The 14,149-nt window shown below is 48.2% G+C and overlaps 6 protein-coding genes across 6 annotated transcripts; 2 read left to right on the top strand and 4 right to left on the bottom strand.

The window, feature by feature from the left end:
• Positions 1-114: 114 nt before the first annotated feature.
• Positions 115-2,330, bottom strand: POJ06DRAFT_111615 (amino acid permease-domain-containing protein). The gene is made up of 3 exons (XM_056184081.1): positions 1,720-2,330; positions 610-1,664; positions 115-561 (listed from the first exon to the last, which is right to left on the bottom strand). The coding sequence occupies exons 1-3, from the start codon at positions 2,070-2,072 to the stop codon at positions 236-238; spliced, it is 1,734 nt and encodes a 577-aa protein (XP_056044237.1). The 5' UTR covers positions 2,073-2,330; the 3' UTR covers positions 115-235.
• Positions 2,331-2,401: 71 nt separating this feature from the next.
• On the top strand, positions 2,402-3,393 carry POJ06DRAFT_111595 (uncharacterized protein). The gene is made up of 2 exons (XM_056184080.1): positions 2,402-2,993; positions 3,054-3,393. Exons 1-2 carry the CDS (start codon positions 2,449-2,451, stop codon positions 3,145-3,147), a joined length of 639 nt encoding a protein of 212 aa, XP_056044236.1. The 5' UTR covers positions 2,402-2,448; the 3' UTR covers positions 3,148-3,393.
• Positions 3,257-9,013, bottom strand: POJ06DRAFT_111592 (Sec23-binding domain of Sec16-domain-containing protein). Its single transcript, XM_056184079.1, has 5 exons — positions 8,130-9,013; positions 5,786-8,077; positions 4,111-5,736; positions 3,912-4,060; positions 3,257-3,858 (listed from the first exon to the last, which is right to left on the bottom strand). Exons 1-5 carry the CDS (start codon positions 8,788-8,790, stop codon positions 3,517-3,519), a joined length of 5,070 nt encoding a protein of 1,689 aa, XP_056044235.1. The 5' UTR covers positions 8,791-9,013; the 3' UTR covers positions 3,257-3,516.
• A 63-nt stretch (positions 9,014-9,076) lies between these two features.
• POJ06DRAFT_253676 (uncharacterized protein) lies at positions 9,077-11,068 on the top strand. Its single transcript, XM_056187673.1, has 2 exons — positions 9,077-9,275; positions 9,334-11,068. Exons 1-2 carry the CDS (start codon positions 9,174-9,176, stop codon positions 10,969-10,971), a joined length of 1,740 nt encoding a protein of 579 aa, XP_056044234.1. The 5' UTR covers positions 9,077-9,173; the 3' UTR covers positions 10,972-11,068.
• On the bottom strand, positions 11,069-12,163 carry POJ06DRAFT_253675 (mitochondrial carrier domain-containing protein). The gene has a single exon (XM_056187672.1). It carries the CDS (start codon positions 12,142-12,144, stop codon positions 11,140-11,142), a length of 1,005 nt encoding a protein of 334 aa, XP_056044233.1. The 5' UTR covers positions 12,145-12,163; the 3' UTR covers positions 11,069-11,139.
• On the bottom strand, positions 12,146-14,141 carry POJ06DRAFT_253670 (armadillo-type protein). The gene is made up of 5 exons (XM_056187671.1): positions 14,062-14,141; positions 13,745-13,930; positions 13,587-13,689; positions 13,400-13,526; positions 12,146-13,348 (listed from the first exon to the last, which is right to left on the bottom strand). The coding sequence occupies exons 1-5, from the start codon at positions 14,089-14,091 to the stop codon at positions 12,460-12,462; spliced, it is 1,335 nt and encodes a 444-aa protein (XP_056044232.1). The 5' UTR covers positions 14,092-14,141; the 3' UTR covers positions 12,146-12,459.
• Between the last annotated feature and the right edge of the window lie 8 nt (positions 14,142-14,149).

Raw genomic sequence — 14,149 nt, 5'->3', positions numbered from 1 at the left:
TTCCTACGACAGAGAATAGTGTTTGCATTTTTAGTCTTGGCGCACTTTTTTGTATAACAAACATTTTACTTGGTATGTTTTGCGTTGTGTTTATCCATTCTGTTTGGTAGTGATCATATTAGTTTCAGCCACTACTGGGAATTGCACATTGTCAATGTCGCCAAAAAATTCATAACTAGACTGGTACAAATCTAAGAAATGCACCATGACCATTCCAAAAACTAATGTGCAATTTTCAATTAAGGGCCCCAATGTACCCCGTAGTGCCATCATTGTGCTGTATCGTCGGCCTGAAAAATCCGCCCAGCACAGGCATCTTGTATAGTCCACCCCCAGCACGCCAATAATATATTGGAACACCGGCCATGACGAAAAGAGCTACAAACGAAGCCTCTAGCGGCGCAGAGAAAACTCCTCTGGATATAAGGAATAAGGCAACGCAACAGAACGTTATCGGGGTCAATATGAATGTCTTGTAAGGCCGATCGAGATCAGGCTCTCGCGCTCTCAGTACGATCACCCCCAAGACTGTAAGGAAGTAGAACAAATAGCCGGCAACGCCTGAAAGACGTTAGCCCATGTCTACAGCGACAACAAACAGTTACTCACCATAGAATGTTAACAAATTCTTAAACTCCCCAACTAAGACAAACACAACCGTGAACGCCGCCTGCAGTAATAGCGCGTTTATAGGTGTGTCCGTCTTCTTGTTAACTTTTCCAAACCGTGTAGGAAGAAATCCATCTTTGCCGGAGACGTACACTAACCGTGCTGAAGTGAATGCAACAGCATTCAATGCGCCGAAACAGGATAAAGCGACGCATACTGTAAACACAATTGCCCCCACGCGTCCAAAGACCCGTTCTCCGAACGCTAACGCAATCGTACTTGACTTCTGCAATTCCAAACTTGGTAGAACTGCATAGTAAGCCAGATTCGCGGTCAAATAGCATGTAATAACAATGGGCATTGCGATGTGAATCACAAGCGGTAAATCTTTGCTTGGGTTTTTCATCTCTGCAGCGACATAGTTCAAATTATCCCAGCCATCAAATGCCCAGAGCCCGGCGTATAACGCAATAGCATAACTTCCCAATGACGACGACGACCCGGCAAACCAACCATCTGAGAAATTGCCTGCGCCTTTATGAAATACCAAAACAATCAAACCAATTACCGTAATGGCGACAAGAGACGATATCTTTAGAAACAAAAATATATCTCCGGTTCGCGTGCCCAACTTCGTGCTAATTGCATTGAGAATGGTAACAAGTAGGACACCAGCAACGGCAACCGTTTTATTGAACCAGACTGGCGAGTATTCGTCTTCTTGTGCGGACGCACTATCTGCTGTAGTAGCCGGCGCCCCATGCGAGAAAATCAGTCGACCAATATATTCCGCAAATACGATCGCAATAATTGCCATACTGCCCGGCTTCAAGACTGTCACTGCAGTCCATGCAAACAAAAATGCTGGAAGCGGACCAAAAATGTGATGCAAATATGCTTGAGCGCCGCCGTTCAATGGAATAGCCGTTCCAAGTTCAGCATATGAGGCTGCACCCGTCCACGCTAGTATTCCTGCCACTAACCACACCAATAGCGAAGCGCCAGGAGATCCGGCTTGCGCATCGACCTGACTTGGCGATGAGAAGATACCAGAGCTACAACAAATTATTAACAACTGCATAATTTATAAATGATTCAAAAACAGCATACCCGATCTGCACTCCTATAACGAGACCCAGCCCATTCAATATGCCCAGGCGCTTCTGTTTTTCTAGCGGCAATGCCCCATCTCCGGTGTCTGCACTCGCAGCAAGCGGATATAAACGATCGCCGTAGTCAAATAAAGATCCACCGTATGACTGTCGTCGCAAACTGTCAAACGAGAGCTGCTGATTAAACTGCTCGTGGTCTTCATAGTCAAGATTTGATAGTCTGTCTATTGAGCCTCTCGATGACATAGTGTTGTCGTCACCCCCGTTTGAACTCGACGAGACAAGAGAGGCGAGCTCAAACGAGTCTCGTTGCTGTAGAAGTGTATGCTTTGGCTCCGCCGTCATTGACATGCTGAATGAATCGTTGCACCAGTTGAAATTGTATTCCTATCTCTGATTGAATCGTCTACCGTTCCATTCTCCAACAAGCTTTTAGATCGGTGAATTTCGTACTCTCTCATTCACCTAGAATTAAAAATTGCTCTGTCATTAGTTAATGCAAAATCTTAACTCGATCATACAGGCCCGAAATGTCCCATCCTTGGCTTCCTAAAATCCATTAACAGAGTTTTCATCGAGCTCTGCGCTAAGGCTCTCGATCATTTCCGAACCTTGCCCGAACCCTGATGCTCTAAGCATTGATCACGAAACGCGACACCGACCGACGCGTGAGTTTACGAGTTCATCGTGGCACATTGTAAATCAAATTCAAATTTCACGCGCAACAATGTACGGCGATCTCGCAGCAAAATTAATTCAGGACTCGAAACGGACTCAGTCGTTAGACGTGCTGCCGTCATACCAGACCGACCTTGTCAACTCAATCATTCGAGAGATTCGCGACCTCCAACGGGATGTGAAGATACTGCTCGACCAACAGGGCCCCAACTTTCGCGCTTCACAAGACAGACGCTTATCCTGTGCAATATTTGTGCTTCAGATATGTATGCGGAGAAATAAACGGTGTTTGCTAGCATATCACGCCTTAAGGGCACAGAGGCTGGAGGCCTTGGTTTGGTCTGGTTTGGAGACAACAAGTATAGGCATTGAAGACGACACAGAGGACGAAGTCGCGCTCAGTGAGCGTCCATCAGTTGCGTCAGGATGGCATCCAGATGAGGAAGAGTATTTTAGAGGGTACGGAGACGCACTGGCTGAATTGAAAGGCGAGTGGACGGATGTGGATTTAACGGGATCAATGGAGCCCCCAAGGGATCTGTTCATCGACGTCCGGGTACTAAAAGATGCCGGTGAAATTCAAACTGAATATGGGTGAGCTGATTGACTGCGATACTGTATTGTAGTTCACTTCTGGCTAACGCGTGTTTCGAGCTTAATTGCACTTACTAAGAATAGTCAGTTCTATGTGCGTCAAGGCGACGTCGAGCGATTGATTCAGCAGGGCTATATACAAAAGTTACGTTAGTTTCAGAGAAGCCATTGCTGGGAACTTGTGTAGTGAGCAGACTTGTGTATTTTTTTAAGTTGCAATTAGTCATCGGTTGGCGTTCCAGATATGTAAATTTACAGTCCTTAATACATAATTTCAACTCCGTTGCGATTTTGGTACACAATAGTTGTTTTGTTCAGGCAATGAATCTCTCTCTACGACATTATAGAATCACTCACAATATGATCAATCATCTGGCCAGCAATCATACTTTACAGTCATGGCAATCAAATGCATCAACTACGATAGTAATTGCTCAAATTTAGACACAAAAATCATGGATAATGCAAAAACGATTAATTAAAGTACATGCCTATGTCAATACGTTCCGCATCCAGTGCTCGTTTAGAAAGTTGGTGGAGGAATATACTGTGGTCTCTTCTTTCCGCGCCGAGTTGCTCCTACTGGTGGTTCAGGCAAGCCTGTCAATGATGGCATACCGGTGATCGGAGCTCCTCTAGTAGAAGATGCTGACAAAGAAGGAGGGGGAGTTCCGGATGTTGGACCCGCTGAGTTTGATGGTGGCGCGCCGAAGGGGGCCGTCATGGGAGTTGTCGGCGCCGATACCGGTGGCCGCGCCGGCGATGGCGTCGACGTCGCTGTACTACTGGCCGTGGAAGCTGGAGTTGGAGCCTTACTCTTCGGCGGAGGCGGTGGCGGTGGCGGTTGCTTGCCTGCATCGGGATCCTATATCCATGTTAGCGCCAATAACAATATGTCGCGGAGAGAAATATACACACATTTGGATTAACCCATTTTTTCAATTCCTTATCATAAACAAATTGCATTCCTTCTCCCAATTTCGCGCGAACGGCCTTCGGTTTGTCCTCTTGGTTCGATCCACCACGATGCAACCAAGAGAACCACCCTTTAGATGGCGCCTTTTCCTCTAACAGACAATTAGCCTACCGTCACACAGCTGAGTCTATGATATCTCACCTTTCACTTCTTCCGTATTGTCTTCGTCCTTCTTGTCATCAGCCGTATTATCACTCCCTGGTGGTCCACTATGAACCAGCGTCCTCTGCTGCCTGAGAGCACTGTTTCCCAAGCCCAAATCGTCCTCGTCATCAAAATGGTCGTCTCTTGGGTTAATATTGACGCCCCCCTGTGACTCATAACTTGGCTCATTCCGCTCAGGGGGCATGTAGCTCCCAAATGTGACTTCGTTAGCCGGTAGCACATCAGCTTGTTCTCCACCCTCGCCGTCCTGCATATCCACCGTTGTTAGTTCATACCCAATCGACATTGAGTTTGTCGGTGGCTCATATCCATATGAATTTGGCTGGGCATGAGATGGATGATCGTTCGCTCCAACGACCGACGAGGCTAGAGACGTTGTTGGTGGTTCATGTGATATCTCAAGTGGCTCATACGCCAAAGGACCATAGGTAGAATATGGTGGCTCATAGGATCTCTTCACAGATTCATGAGACATTGTTTGGGGCTCATAGGACGTCGCCAGAGAGTCGTACGACGAAGTCGGCGGAGTGTAAGATGACCTTGCGCTGTCGGTTCCTGGAGCGTACGGCGAAGGGGTATATGGAGAGGAGGTCTGCCCTCGAATCAGTGCATGTGGATTCGAGACTTGAGGAGCATACAATCCAGAAGTTTCTATCGAATTGCCGTAACCATCATTCTGTGGCACATAGAGCGACGTTCGAGCCGACGAGGGAGATGATCCATATGATCTGGAGTTGTACAATCCTACACTTCCAGTCGTAGGCGGAGTATAGGAGGGCCCAAGACCAGACAATGGCTGTGTAGACTTATATAATCCAGCCACATCCGTGGTTGACTGCTGCCGCGACAGGCCAGGACTGTGAGCCAGCTTCCGGAACCTGCCATCCGTAGAAATATCACCACCCTGGGCGGTAAAAGATGGATCCTCGTCATCACCTGCAACAAATTGGGCCAGCTTCTTGTCAAAATTTCCCCACATGTTACCAAGTGATGGCTTACCAAGCATGCCACCCAACCAACGAGATTCCGCGGCTGGTGTCTCTGAGAGTCTTTGAGACAACTCTCTAACACTCTGAATAAACGCAGCATCGTATACGAAGGACGTCTTCGACGTGGCTTTAATCGCAGTTCCAATCTGCTCCAGATATTTCCGCGCTTCTGACACGAAACCATTTTCCGCAAGTATAAGAGCATGCTGGTACTTAAATAACTGCAAATGTGGGAAGACAGTATTTTGCCCGGCATTAGGTCCCAACGATATCGCTAGCTCATATATTTCGCTAAGGATGATCACATCAAGGTTCTTAGCGAATGACGAAGAATGTCGCGCGTAATCACCGCCAAGTAACGTAAAGTATTCCGTGCCTCCGAGCACAATACGCGGCCTAGCAAATATATAACAAGTATGAGCGGCATATGTGTGCCCGTAGCTAGCTAACAACTTTCCCAGAGAAATAATTGCATCGATGTCATCACTAGAGCGATTCAATAAGATCATTGTCAGAGTCTCTCGCCACCTGGTTAGTTGCGGAAGTGATTGCTGGGGTAAAGCATTAGCAGCGACAAGGGATAGCGTTACTCCCGGGGGTAGAAAAGCGTCCACTGAGGACAAAGTTAGCAGTTATCAGTGAGGAAAACTTAACCAGCATACCAGCTTCCTCTCCACATCCGGCGAAAACTCCATAGACAGCAGCGAGACTGCATGCGTCCGCTGTATTCAACGCCAACACGTCAGCGCGAATAAACTCCCTTGCAGCGTCTTTCCATTTCTCTTTACTAATCGTACTCGCAATAAGCAAGGCATGAGCCCAAAGACGATTGTCCAAAGCCAAAGCCACAGCTCCTTCTCGGTCACCTTTGAGAAGTAGCTTGCCCACGCGAGAAATGGCGTCCACACACTCGGGTTCAGCAATGTTAGGTCCACCCGCAGATCCATTACTAGTCGACCTGATGTGTCTCTGATATATATCACTCGCACTGGTAAACGTTGTTGTTGCCATTTCGTCTGGAGATGTGGATCCAACCTGTTCAGGGGTCAATGCCTGTCTGATGGCCTTACGAGTCTCGGTTGCCGTGGTATCCAATTCGCCATCGTTATCCAAAACTATTCGAACACACTTCCAGAGTGCAAGATTATCCTCAGCCATAATCTTCGCTTCGGCACCAAGAGACTCATAAATCTGTTGTTCCAGAGTCTGGATCTTTTCGTCCATCCACTTCAGCACATCCTTCTTCTTCGACTTATTTGCACTCTTTGCTCCTACTGTGCATATTGGGCCGGGGAACTTCGCCATATTAATGTCCGTTGACAGCCCGTGCATGACGTCCTTGGCGTTGTGCACGTTGATCGTCGAACTCACGAAATCAAGATTCGTAGCTGCGTATCCAAGATTAGGATTCTTCGATGGGAAGATAGTGACCAACTTTCCGCTTGAACTCCAGGACATAAGAGGGTGCGGCTCGGGTGTCAAGGACTTCGGCAAACGAGGCGATGGGGCTACACTCCGAGGCGCTGGGTAGGATTGTGGCGGCGACGATGCCAGATGCGATGACAGTAGAACCTGCGACTGTAGATGCGAATTCGGTGTGGCCATCGAATACGTATCGGATTGAATTGGCGAAGTGAAGGCAGATGGCTGTTGCTCTGGTGGCGGAGAATAAGCGTTTCGTGATGGGAGTGCATGTGAACTGGTCCTCTTTCCAGCCAGTGCCATTGGCGGTGGCACTGCGGCCACAACAGGTGGCGGGACAGAAGCAGACTTGGGCTGAGCAGTTGGCGGAATATTCGAGTACATATGGGGACCTACGGGGGGGGATGTAGAAGGATACGTGGCCGTTTTAGGCGGTGGTAATGCATACCCTTCAGTTGAGGCAAATGCAAAAGCCGTAGGGGGTTGACCTACTCCGTATGCATTTGCAGCATGTGGAGCATATGACGTGGTAACCGGGCGAGCTGCGGGCGCGCTACCCGGCGAAGCATACGCCGAGATAGCTTTCGGAATTAAAGGAGAATCTGTGTCAGCAAAAGAGGACACGACAGGCGGCGCGTTCGGTGATATTGGTCTTGGTGGATGGAAGACAGTAGGAGCCACAGTCGTATACTTCGACGGAGTAGGAGCATGATTAGTCAGATCATACGTCGTCGACGGAGGTACAGTGCGCGGTACGGCAAACTGCGTTTGAGGTGATTTTGGCTGAAGGACAAGATGCGGACTATATGCACTGGACGCCCGCCGCGGAGCGACGAATGGGGCGGGCATGAACGGCGGATCGTAAGCGTCCGACGCAGTTGACCTCGCAAACGTGCTTTTTTGTGGAGAATCCGTGTGTGAGCTCGATGATGGTGGTAATGCAGCATATGCGTCCGCAGCTGGTTGTGACGTGTATCCTTTATTTACCGGTGGCGCTGACCCGCTCATACTGGAAATTACTGGTTGATCGTACGCGTTCCCAGATGCTGCCAGAGCAGCGTAAGGAGTAGCAAGTGGTGGTTTGTCATATAGATCTGTAGGAGGCGGTGGCAGGATGTGTTCATTTGGTGGAACCGCATGGTGCACAAACTGATCAATGCGACGCACTATTTTCGGATTTGATACCGCAGGTAAATCTTCAAAAAAAGCTTTGGGTTTCGGAGGCGCACTTGGTTGGACAGGTGGCGTTGGCGGCACATAACTGTACAGAGATGTAGCAAAGGAATTTGGAGCATATGACAAAGAGGTCCCCTCCACAGCCTTCTGTTTCTGCGCTGAACTGTCCTCTACTTCATCATCGGAAAGAAAGTCGTTGTCGTCTAGCAGGAAATCAAAAGAAGGATCAGGCTCGGATGCAGAAAACTCCGTCTGCGGTGCCTGCTGCTCCCTCTGATGGGACGTACCCGAAGTGAAAAAGAAATCGTCATCCTGGGTTGCAGATCCAAAGGGAATAGTAGGTTCTTCCATGGTACCTAGGAGTTGATCAGTCGTTTGGTGGCGAACAGTATATACTGTCAGGCTTACCGGTCACACTCTTATTCGCAGAAGGTTCTGTGTGCCGAACGTCAACGTTATCAGAAACTGAGGTTTCGTCTGTCTCACATAGCTGCCCTTCGGACTGCTCGACAATTTTCACGGTAGCATAATCTACTTTGTCAACCACGTCTTTCGAGATCTCGTCCATATCTGTCTGCTGGCTTGCAAGCTGACTAAAGAAGTCTGACTGTTCTGGTCGTGATATGCTTTGGAAAAGGTCGTCTCTTTCAGATATGGTCGCAAATGGTTCCTCGTTGCTGGCCCCAGATGCGGGCACGTCTATCTCATGAGTGGACATTACGGCAGCTGATTCAACCGCCATAGTTTGCTCAGAATCATCTATTGTCATGTCTTTCTCCTTCGGGGGTTGCTCCGATGATGAAGTCTTCGTCGCTTCTACTAATGTTGTAGGCAATGGAGAGTGGTGGTTAACCTCGGCAACGACTTCTACTGCGAAGGTGTCCGGTTGTTGAGTTGGTACTCCGTTTTCCCTACTCGCGTCATTGACATCTCCGCCAGCCGCAATGAATGGCCCGCTGTTTTCGGACGAAACCAGGTTTTGCACAACTTCCACGTCAACAGGCGACGGAGTTATAGAAGCACTGACGGCAACAGCCGTCTTCTCTATTAAGCACTCTTCAGCGTCCATAGGTGCAATCGCCGTGCAGTTACAAAACAAGCATGAAAATCTTTAAGTAGTGACTATGGATATTTGTCGACTGCACGTTCGTGATATTCCGTATGGCTTACTGCTGACTAACTCAGGGAGATGTGGATTTTGTAACTTAATTCATTATCCACATGCCGTTGCCATGCGCGGTCCTGTGCACATAGAGATATACCGTAAGTGCATTGCCTCGCGGACATAGGGGTAAAGTAGGGTAATGCTTCTTATGTACGGATCTCGAGATTTGTATATAAACCACTCACGAGAAGCGCAAATCAATAGAAGCGCAATTATTGATTTGCGGTCATCATTGGCCAGGTCTAGGTGTAGACAAACGTGAACTGTGAGTCGTGCTTTAGTCGACAATGAAAAGCTGCCGTCCAGCTCAGAGAATTGGAATTCTGAGACTGCCGTCGAAATGTGGCATAACATACTCGTTGTCGGTATGGAATACACGACCGTTTACCGTAAGCGACATCGTCTGGCTGTATTTATGGGCCATAGCTGACAGTATCATTATGACAGCATGCTGCCGTCTCGCATCCACGGCTTTCAAGGTTCTTTCTGCCATCGGGCAACCTTGCACTCCCGCCAGGCGAACGTGAATCCACCACAGACCTACTGATTCGTGCTGGCTTCATACGCAAGTCATCTGCTGGAGTTTACTCGCTCCTGCCTCTTGGGACTTTTGTGCAACGCAAACTCGCTGCGATAATACATAGAAATATGTACATGGTCGGCGCTTCTGAAGTTTCTCTTCCTTCGCTGTTGCCGCCTTCAGCGTGGAGAAAAACTGGAAGGTGGGATAATACTGAGCTATACAGGCTCAAAGATTCGAGCGATTCCGAATTTTGCTTAGCTCCCACCCACGAAGAAGAAATTACATCACTAGTGTCACGTGAGGTATCTTCTTTCCGGCAATTGCCTCTCCGCTTATATCAGATTGGCCGAAAATACCGGGACGAAAAGAGGCCTCGCGGAGGGATGCTACGAGGGCGCGAGTTTCTGATGATGGATCTGTACAGTTTCGATACTACTGTTGAAGCGGCGTTGGCTACATATGAGGAAATCCAAATGGCATATCGGTTGATCTTTGATACGATTGGAATCAAGTACGCTGTTTCCGAGGCGGACTCAGGAGCCATTGGTGGAGATCTCTCACATGAGTATCATTTTGTGACTCCAGTGGGTGAGGATACTCTCATTGCGTGTGATTCTTGTGACTACACTGCGAACGTAGAGGTCGCAGTGTCGTATCCCTCGGAAGAGCACATCTATGGCGCTGACGTTGTGGCAGTACAGTACGGACTCACTACAGATGGCACCTTGCTTGTCATCTACCATCCGCCTGATCGCGTCGTGAATGAGAATCTGATTAAGAGAGAGTTGCCCACATACAACCCGTCAGTGCTAGATCCTGTTGGTGAATTTAAGCGAAACAATGACCCTATGCTGCAACGGATGATTCGAATATTTGATGAACGCGTATCTGAGAAATCCTCTCTTCCAGACCTACCGGTATCTATTAACATTGGGAGCATAACCTCTCTCCAATTCCCATGCGTCGAAGTGGCCCCGGAATCATACCCGAATGAGCTATGTCCTCATTGTGCGAATGGCACGCTACGTGAATCGCGAGCGGTGGAGGTGGGACATACGTTCTATCTTAGTACCAAATACTCCGCGCCACTAAAAGCGCACTTCACCGCAGAAGATGGGACAAAGAAGACCATGGAAATGGGATGCTATGGCATTGGAGTATCGCGCATTATCAGTGCTGTTGCCGAGGTAACTAGAGATGATCAAGGGCTTTCATGGCCTGTCTCAATTTGTCCATTTGAAGTGGTCATTGTTACGAAACCCAACACTGGAAAGGTCGATGACCTCGCCATTAAACTCTATCAGGATTTGCACAAAGCGGGATGCGAGGCCGTAATTGACGACCGGGACGAGAAGAGCTTTGGTTGGAAGCTCTCAGACGCTAAGTTCCTGGGATTCCCTGTTAGCGTGGTCGTTGGAAACAAGTACCTTAAGGACGGGAAGGTGGATGTGGAAAGTAGAAGAACTGGCCAAAGCATAAGTTGCTCGCCAGAGCAGGTGGCGCAGACGGTCGCTATAATTCTACAGACCGAGAAGAGTACCATGCGAAGTACGAGTCCTTGAGGAAGTCGACAGCAAGATTGTAGACAGTAATGATGAACAACATTTGTATATAGATGTCACATAGTGCGATGTATGTCCCATAAGGTTTACATTAAATTATCCATCATAGCTGCTGTTCAACTCCTTGCTTGCCTTGTGGTATGATAGACGAACTGCGGTGTACTGTTGCTAAGACTGCCTAATAAGCTCTTCGTACAAACACCATGCAATGCCGGAACTTAGCCCCTTCCTCACAACACGCAAGCCTAATCCGTCGAAGAGCCCTCTAATTCCATTCTCTTCTCGCAGTACTGCAGCAAAGGCAGCCCACATCTTCGTTCCATATCGATCTGGAAACAGTTGCATGCGGGTCTTCACGGCATCGAATGGATTTGTCACAGTGACAGCAGTCGTGGCAGCAATTCCAGCGCAAATTGAATTAACTGCGACAGAAACTGGAGATGACAGGACTTGTGATGTGCAATCTTGCGTCGTCACCCGTCCAGCAAATGGCGTCCCCAAAAGGAAAGCAGGCAAAGTACTCTTCATATATTCATACAGCCAGACATAAATTCCCGCATAAGGAGCATCTCGCACAAAAGTTGCTCCAAAGCCATAATAGAAGCCGCGTACACCGTGGGCGCTGTAGATCGCCTTAGCAGTCTGAAATAGCGAGGAATGGGCATATTTAGTCGATTCGAACCGAACTTTTAGGACAGTTACGGGCATCATTACGAAGCCGACCGCGCCCCGAGCAAATGAGCCGGTAAGCAGATTCGCATATCCTTGGATTTGAGGAAGGACTGACGATCTTTGCATTGATGGTGTAGCAGGCCTTGAAGAGGACGCGCTGTGCTGCTGAATATAGCTTCGCATCGAATGCAATGTCGAGAAATAAAGGCCAGAGCCTACTGACGTGCGAAGAACAGAAGGCAAAGTCCCCCTCCACATCTTCCGTAGAGCAGTCAATACTCCATCACGAGTATTTGGCCCATTCGATATATCTGAAAGCAGTTCTTGCCATGAGCTGTGAAGCGTGGAAGACGGCGATTGCTGAATCCGAGTTTTCAGCAGATCAAGCGGCTGAAGTAAAACTGACGAAGTAAAGCCGGAAACAAATCCGGAGAGTATATGCTGAGATCGCAGATTATTCGGTGCAGAATTAGATGACGCCGTTGTTTGCGCAGACGTCATGGAGCGGTGTTGGCTTCTGCTGTTCTACAGTGATGACACACTGTTTAACATCGCCGTTTTTTGGCCTCGGTCAATCATCGCTACTTCACAACTCACACCATACAAAAACTAATCTATGATTATTATTAGAAAGTTCAGCTTGATTATTCTATTTCGACAAGCCGACGGCACCAAACAACAATTACAATGCGAGCAATTTACACAAAAATTTACACATAAATAACGATATCCCGATATAAGCTTAAATTGACTTTTCTGCAACACTAACTGCAATGCGACGTCTAATTTACTTCTTTCGTTCCTCTCATAAAAAAATTACGCGAATGCCCGTGCAACAAACACCTGAGTAGCCTTTAGTGCCTGATACTTTACGTCCGGGTCAGGATGGCCCATCATCTCCATAATCTTCGTTTTTGTTCCCATCTGCTGCAACACTCTGAGGCCCTCAGGAAGCTCAGTAATAACCTGCCCAATATCATTGCTCGCCACAGCAAGAACGGTGTTGTCGTTCGAAGTCGAGATAACCTTTGCCAGCTCCTTCAACAACTTCCAATTGTCATCTTTAAACTGCTCAACGTTTCGCTTCCAAAAGTCAATGGACTTGTGGGCCGGCGACCATCTAAGACGGCCAGATGTAAGTTCGGTGACATACTCGTCAAAAGTGGACATGGAGTCGTGGGCCTCCTGAAGCGTTGTCGACAAGGTAACAAGATCAGACTCAAGCTCAGTATCAGTCCATTTTCGCTGAGCCATGCTTTTGACGACAGGCAGTCCGCTAACGACCAACAGAGCTGGAATGTTCTCCTCTGGAGCGATGGTAACTAGGTTGTAGAACAAGGAAACACTGACACGGATAATCTTTTCCTTGATGGCAATCTTCATGATGTCGAGCACAATGGGAATAATATCACACTTCTTGTTGAGCTCCTCGGCAGGCTCGCTTTCGAAGGATAGGAGCCAGAATACCAGTATGGTATAGTACTGGAGCTGGAGACCACCTTTCCCAGATTTGAGAATCTCCAATAGTGGTGGTCCGTAGGTAGTAATCTTAGCCCAGAAAAAGTTACGGGTGCACTTGACAGATAGAATCGCGACATATGACTGCGCGGCGAAGTCTTTCAGATTGTAGTCATCGGAGGTAGAAAACCTACACGCTGCTTCAAGAGCCTTCTGCACAACCGCGACCGGTGGCCTGTCGGTGGCACTACCATTGTTAGACACGCGCTGCAAATACATTAAGATCCCGATGTCATACAGTATGAGAAGATTGATCAACTTGGCGGCAAGAAGAGCGACGGCCTCGTCTTCATTGCCGAGAAGGCTGGCCAGAGGCTCTCCAATTGCTGGAAGAGAGCTAAGGGCGGAGGTGAAAGCTTCGTCAGCTAGAGGACATTCGGTTAGGCCCATTGATCAGCGGGACGCGAAACTAATGCAAGACCTACCAAGGATGAGGTCAGAGGCAACGACAAGAGAATACTGAAGGACATCGACCCGAGTTATCTTAGTGAAGAGGTTGCAGAAGATGTTTGCATAGAGAGACCGGTCCTGGGGACGATAGTAAGTACTTGCTTCCTACACCATATTTTCTAACCAGACCAACCTTCGAAAGAACATCGAGCTGAGAGCTTTTTGGGAGCTTGTCCACAGAGGCAAGTGCACTCGCCTCCCCTTCCGTCAAACCATCGGCACCGATATGACTGCTCCAGGTAACAGTCCTGCTGCGGATATTGTCAACTAGTTCGTCGAGATATCCATTCGAGAAAATGACGCTAGCTGGAGACGGGACCTATTTAGCAGGACGTTAGCATGCCGTTTAGCCGGATGCACAAATTTGTGACAATGAAGCACTCCGCTTCAACGTCCAATTGCAGCCTCCAGTTCAACTTCAGTATTATGAAAGATCTGGTTCAAATATACCTCCTCGGCGGTGATTGTTTCTGTAGCCATAGCGGCGGTGAAGTAAGGGTGGTTGTAATAAAGCACAGCAAGGATGTACTTCGCGTTG

The sequence above is a fragment of the Lipomyces tetrasporus genome (genome assembly GCF_029532465.1).
Source record: "Lipomyces tetrasporus strain NRRL Y-64009 chromosome Unknown POJ06scaffold_5, whole genome shotgun sequence".
NCBI classification, from domain to species: domain Eukaryota; kingdom Fungi; phylum Ascomycota; class Lipomycetes; order Lipomycetales; family Lipomycetaceae; genus Lipomyces; species Lipomyces tetrasporus.
The sequence above is the reverse complement of the archived record's forward strand: the minus strand, read 5'-3'. Positions and strand labels throughout refer to the sequence as shown.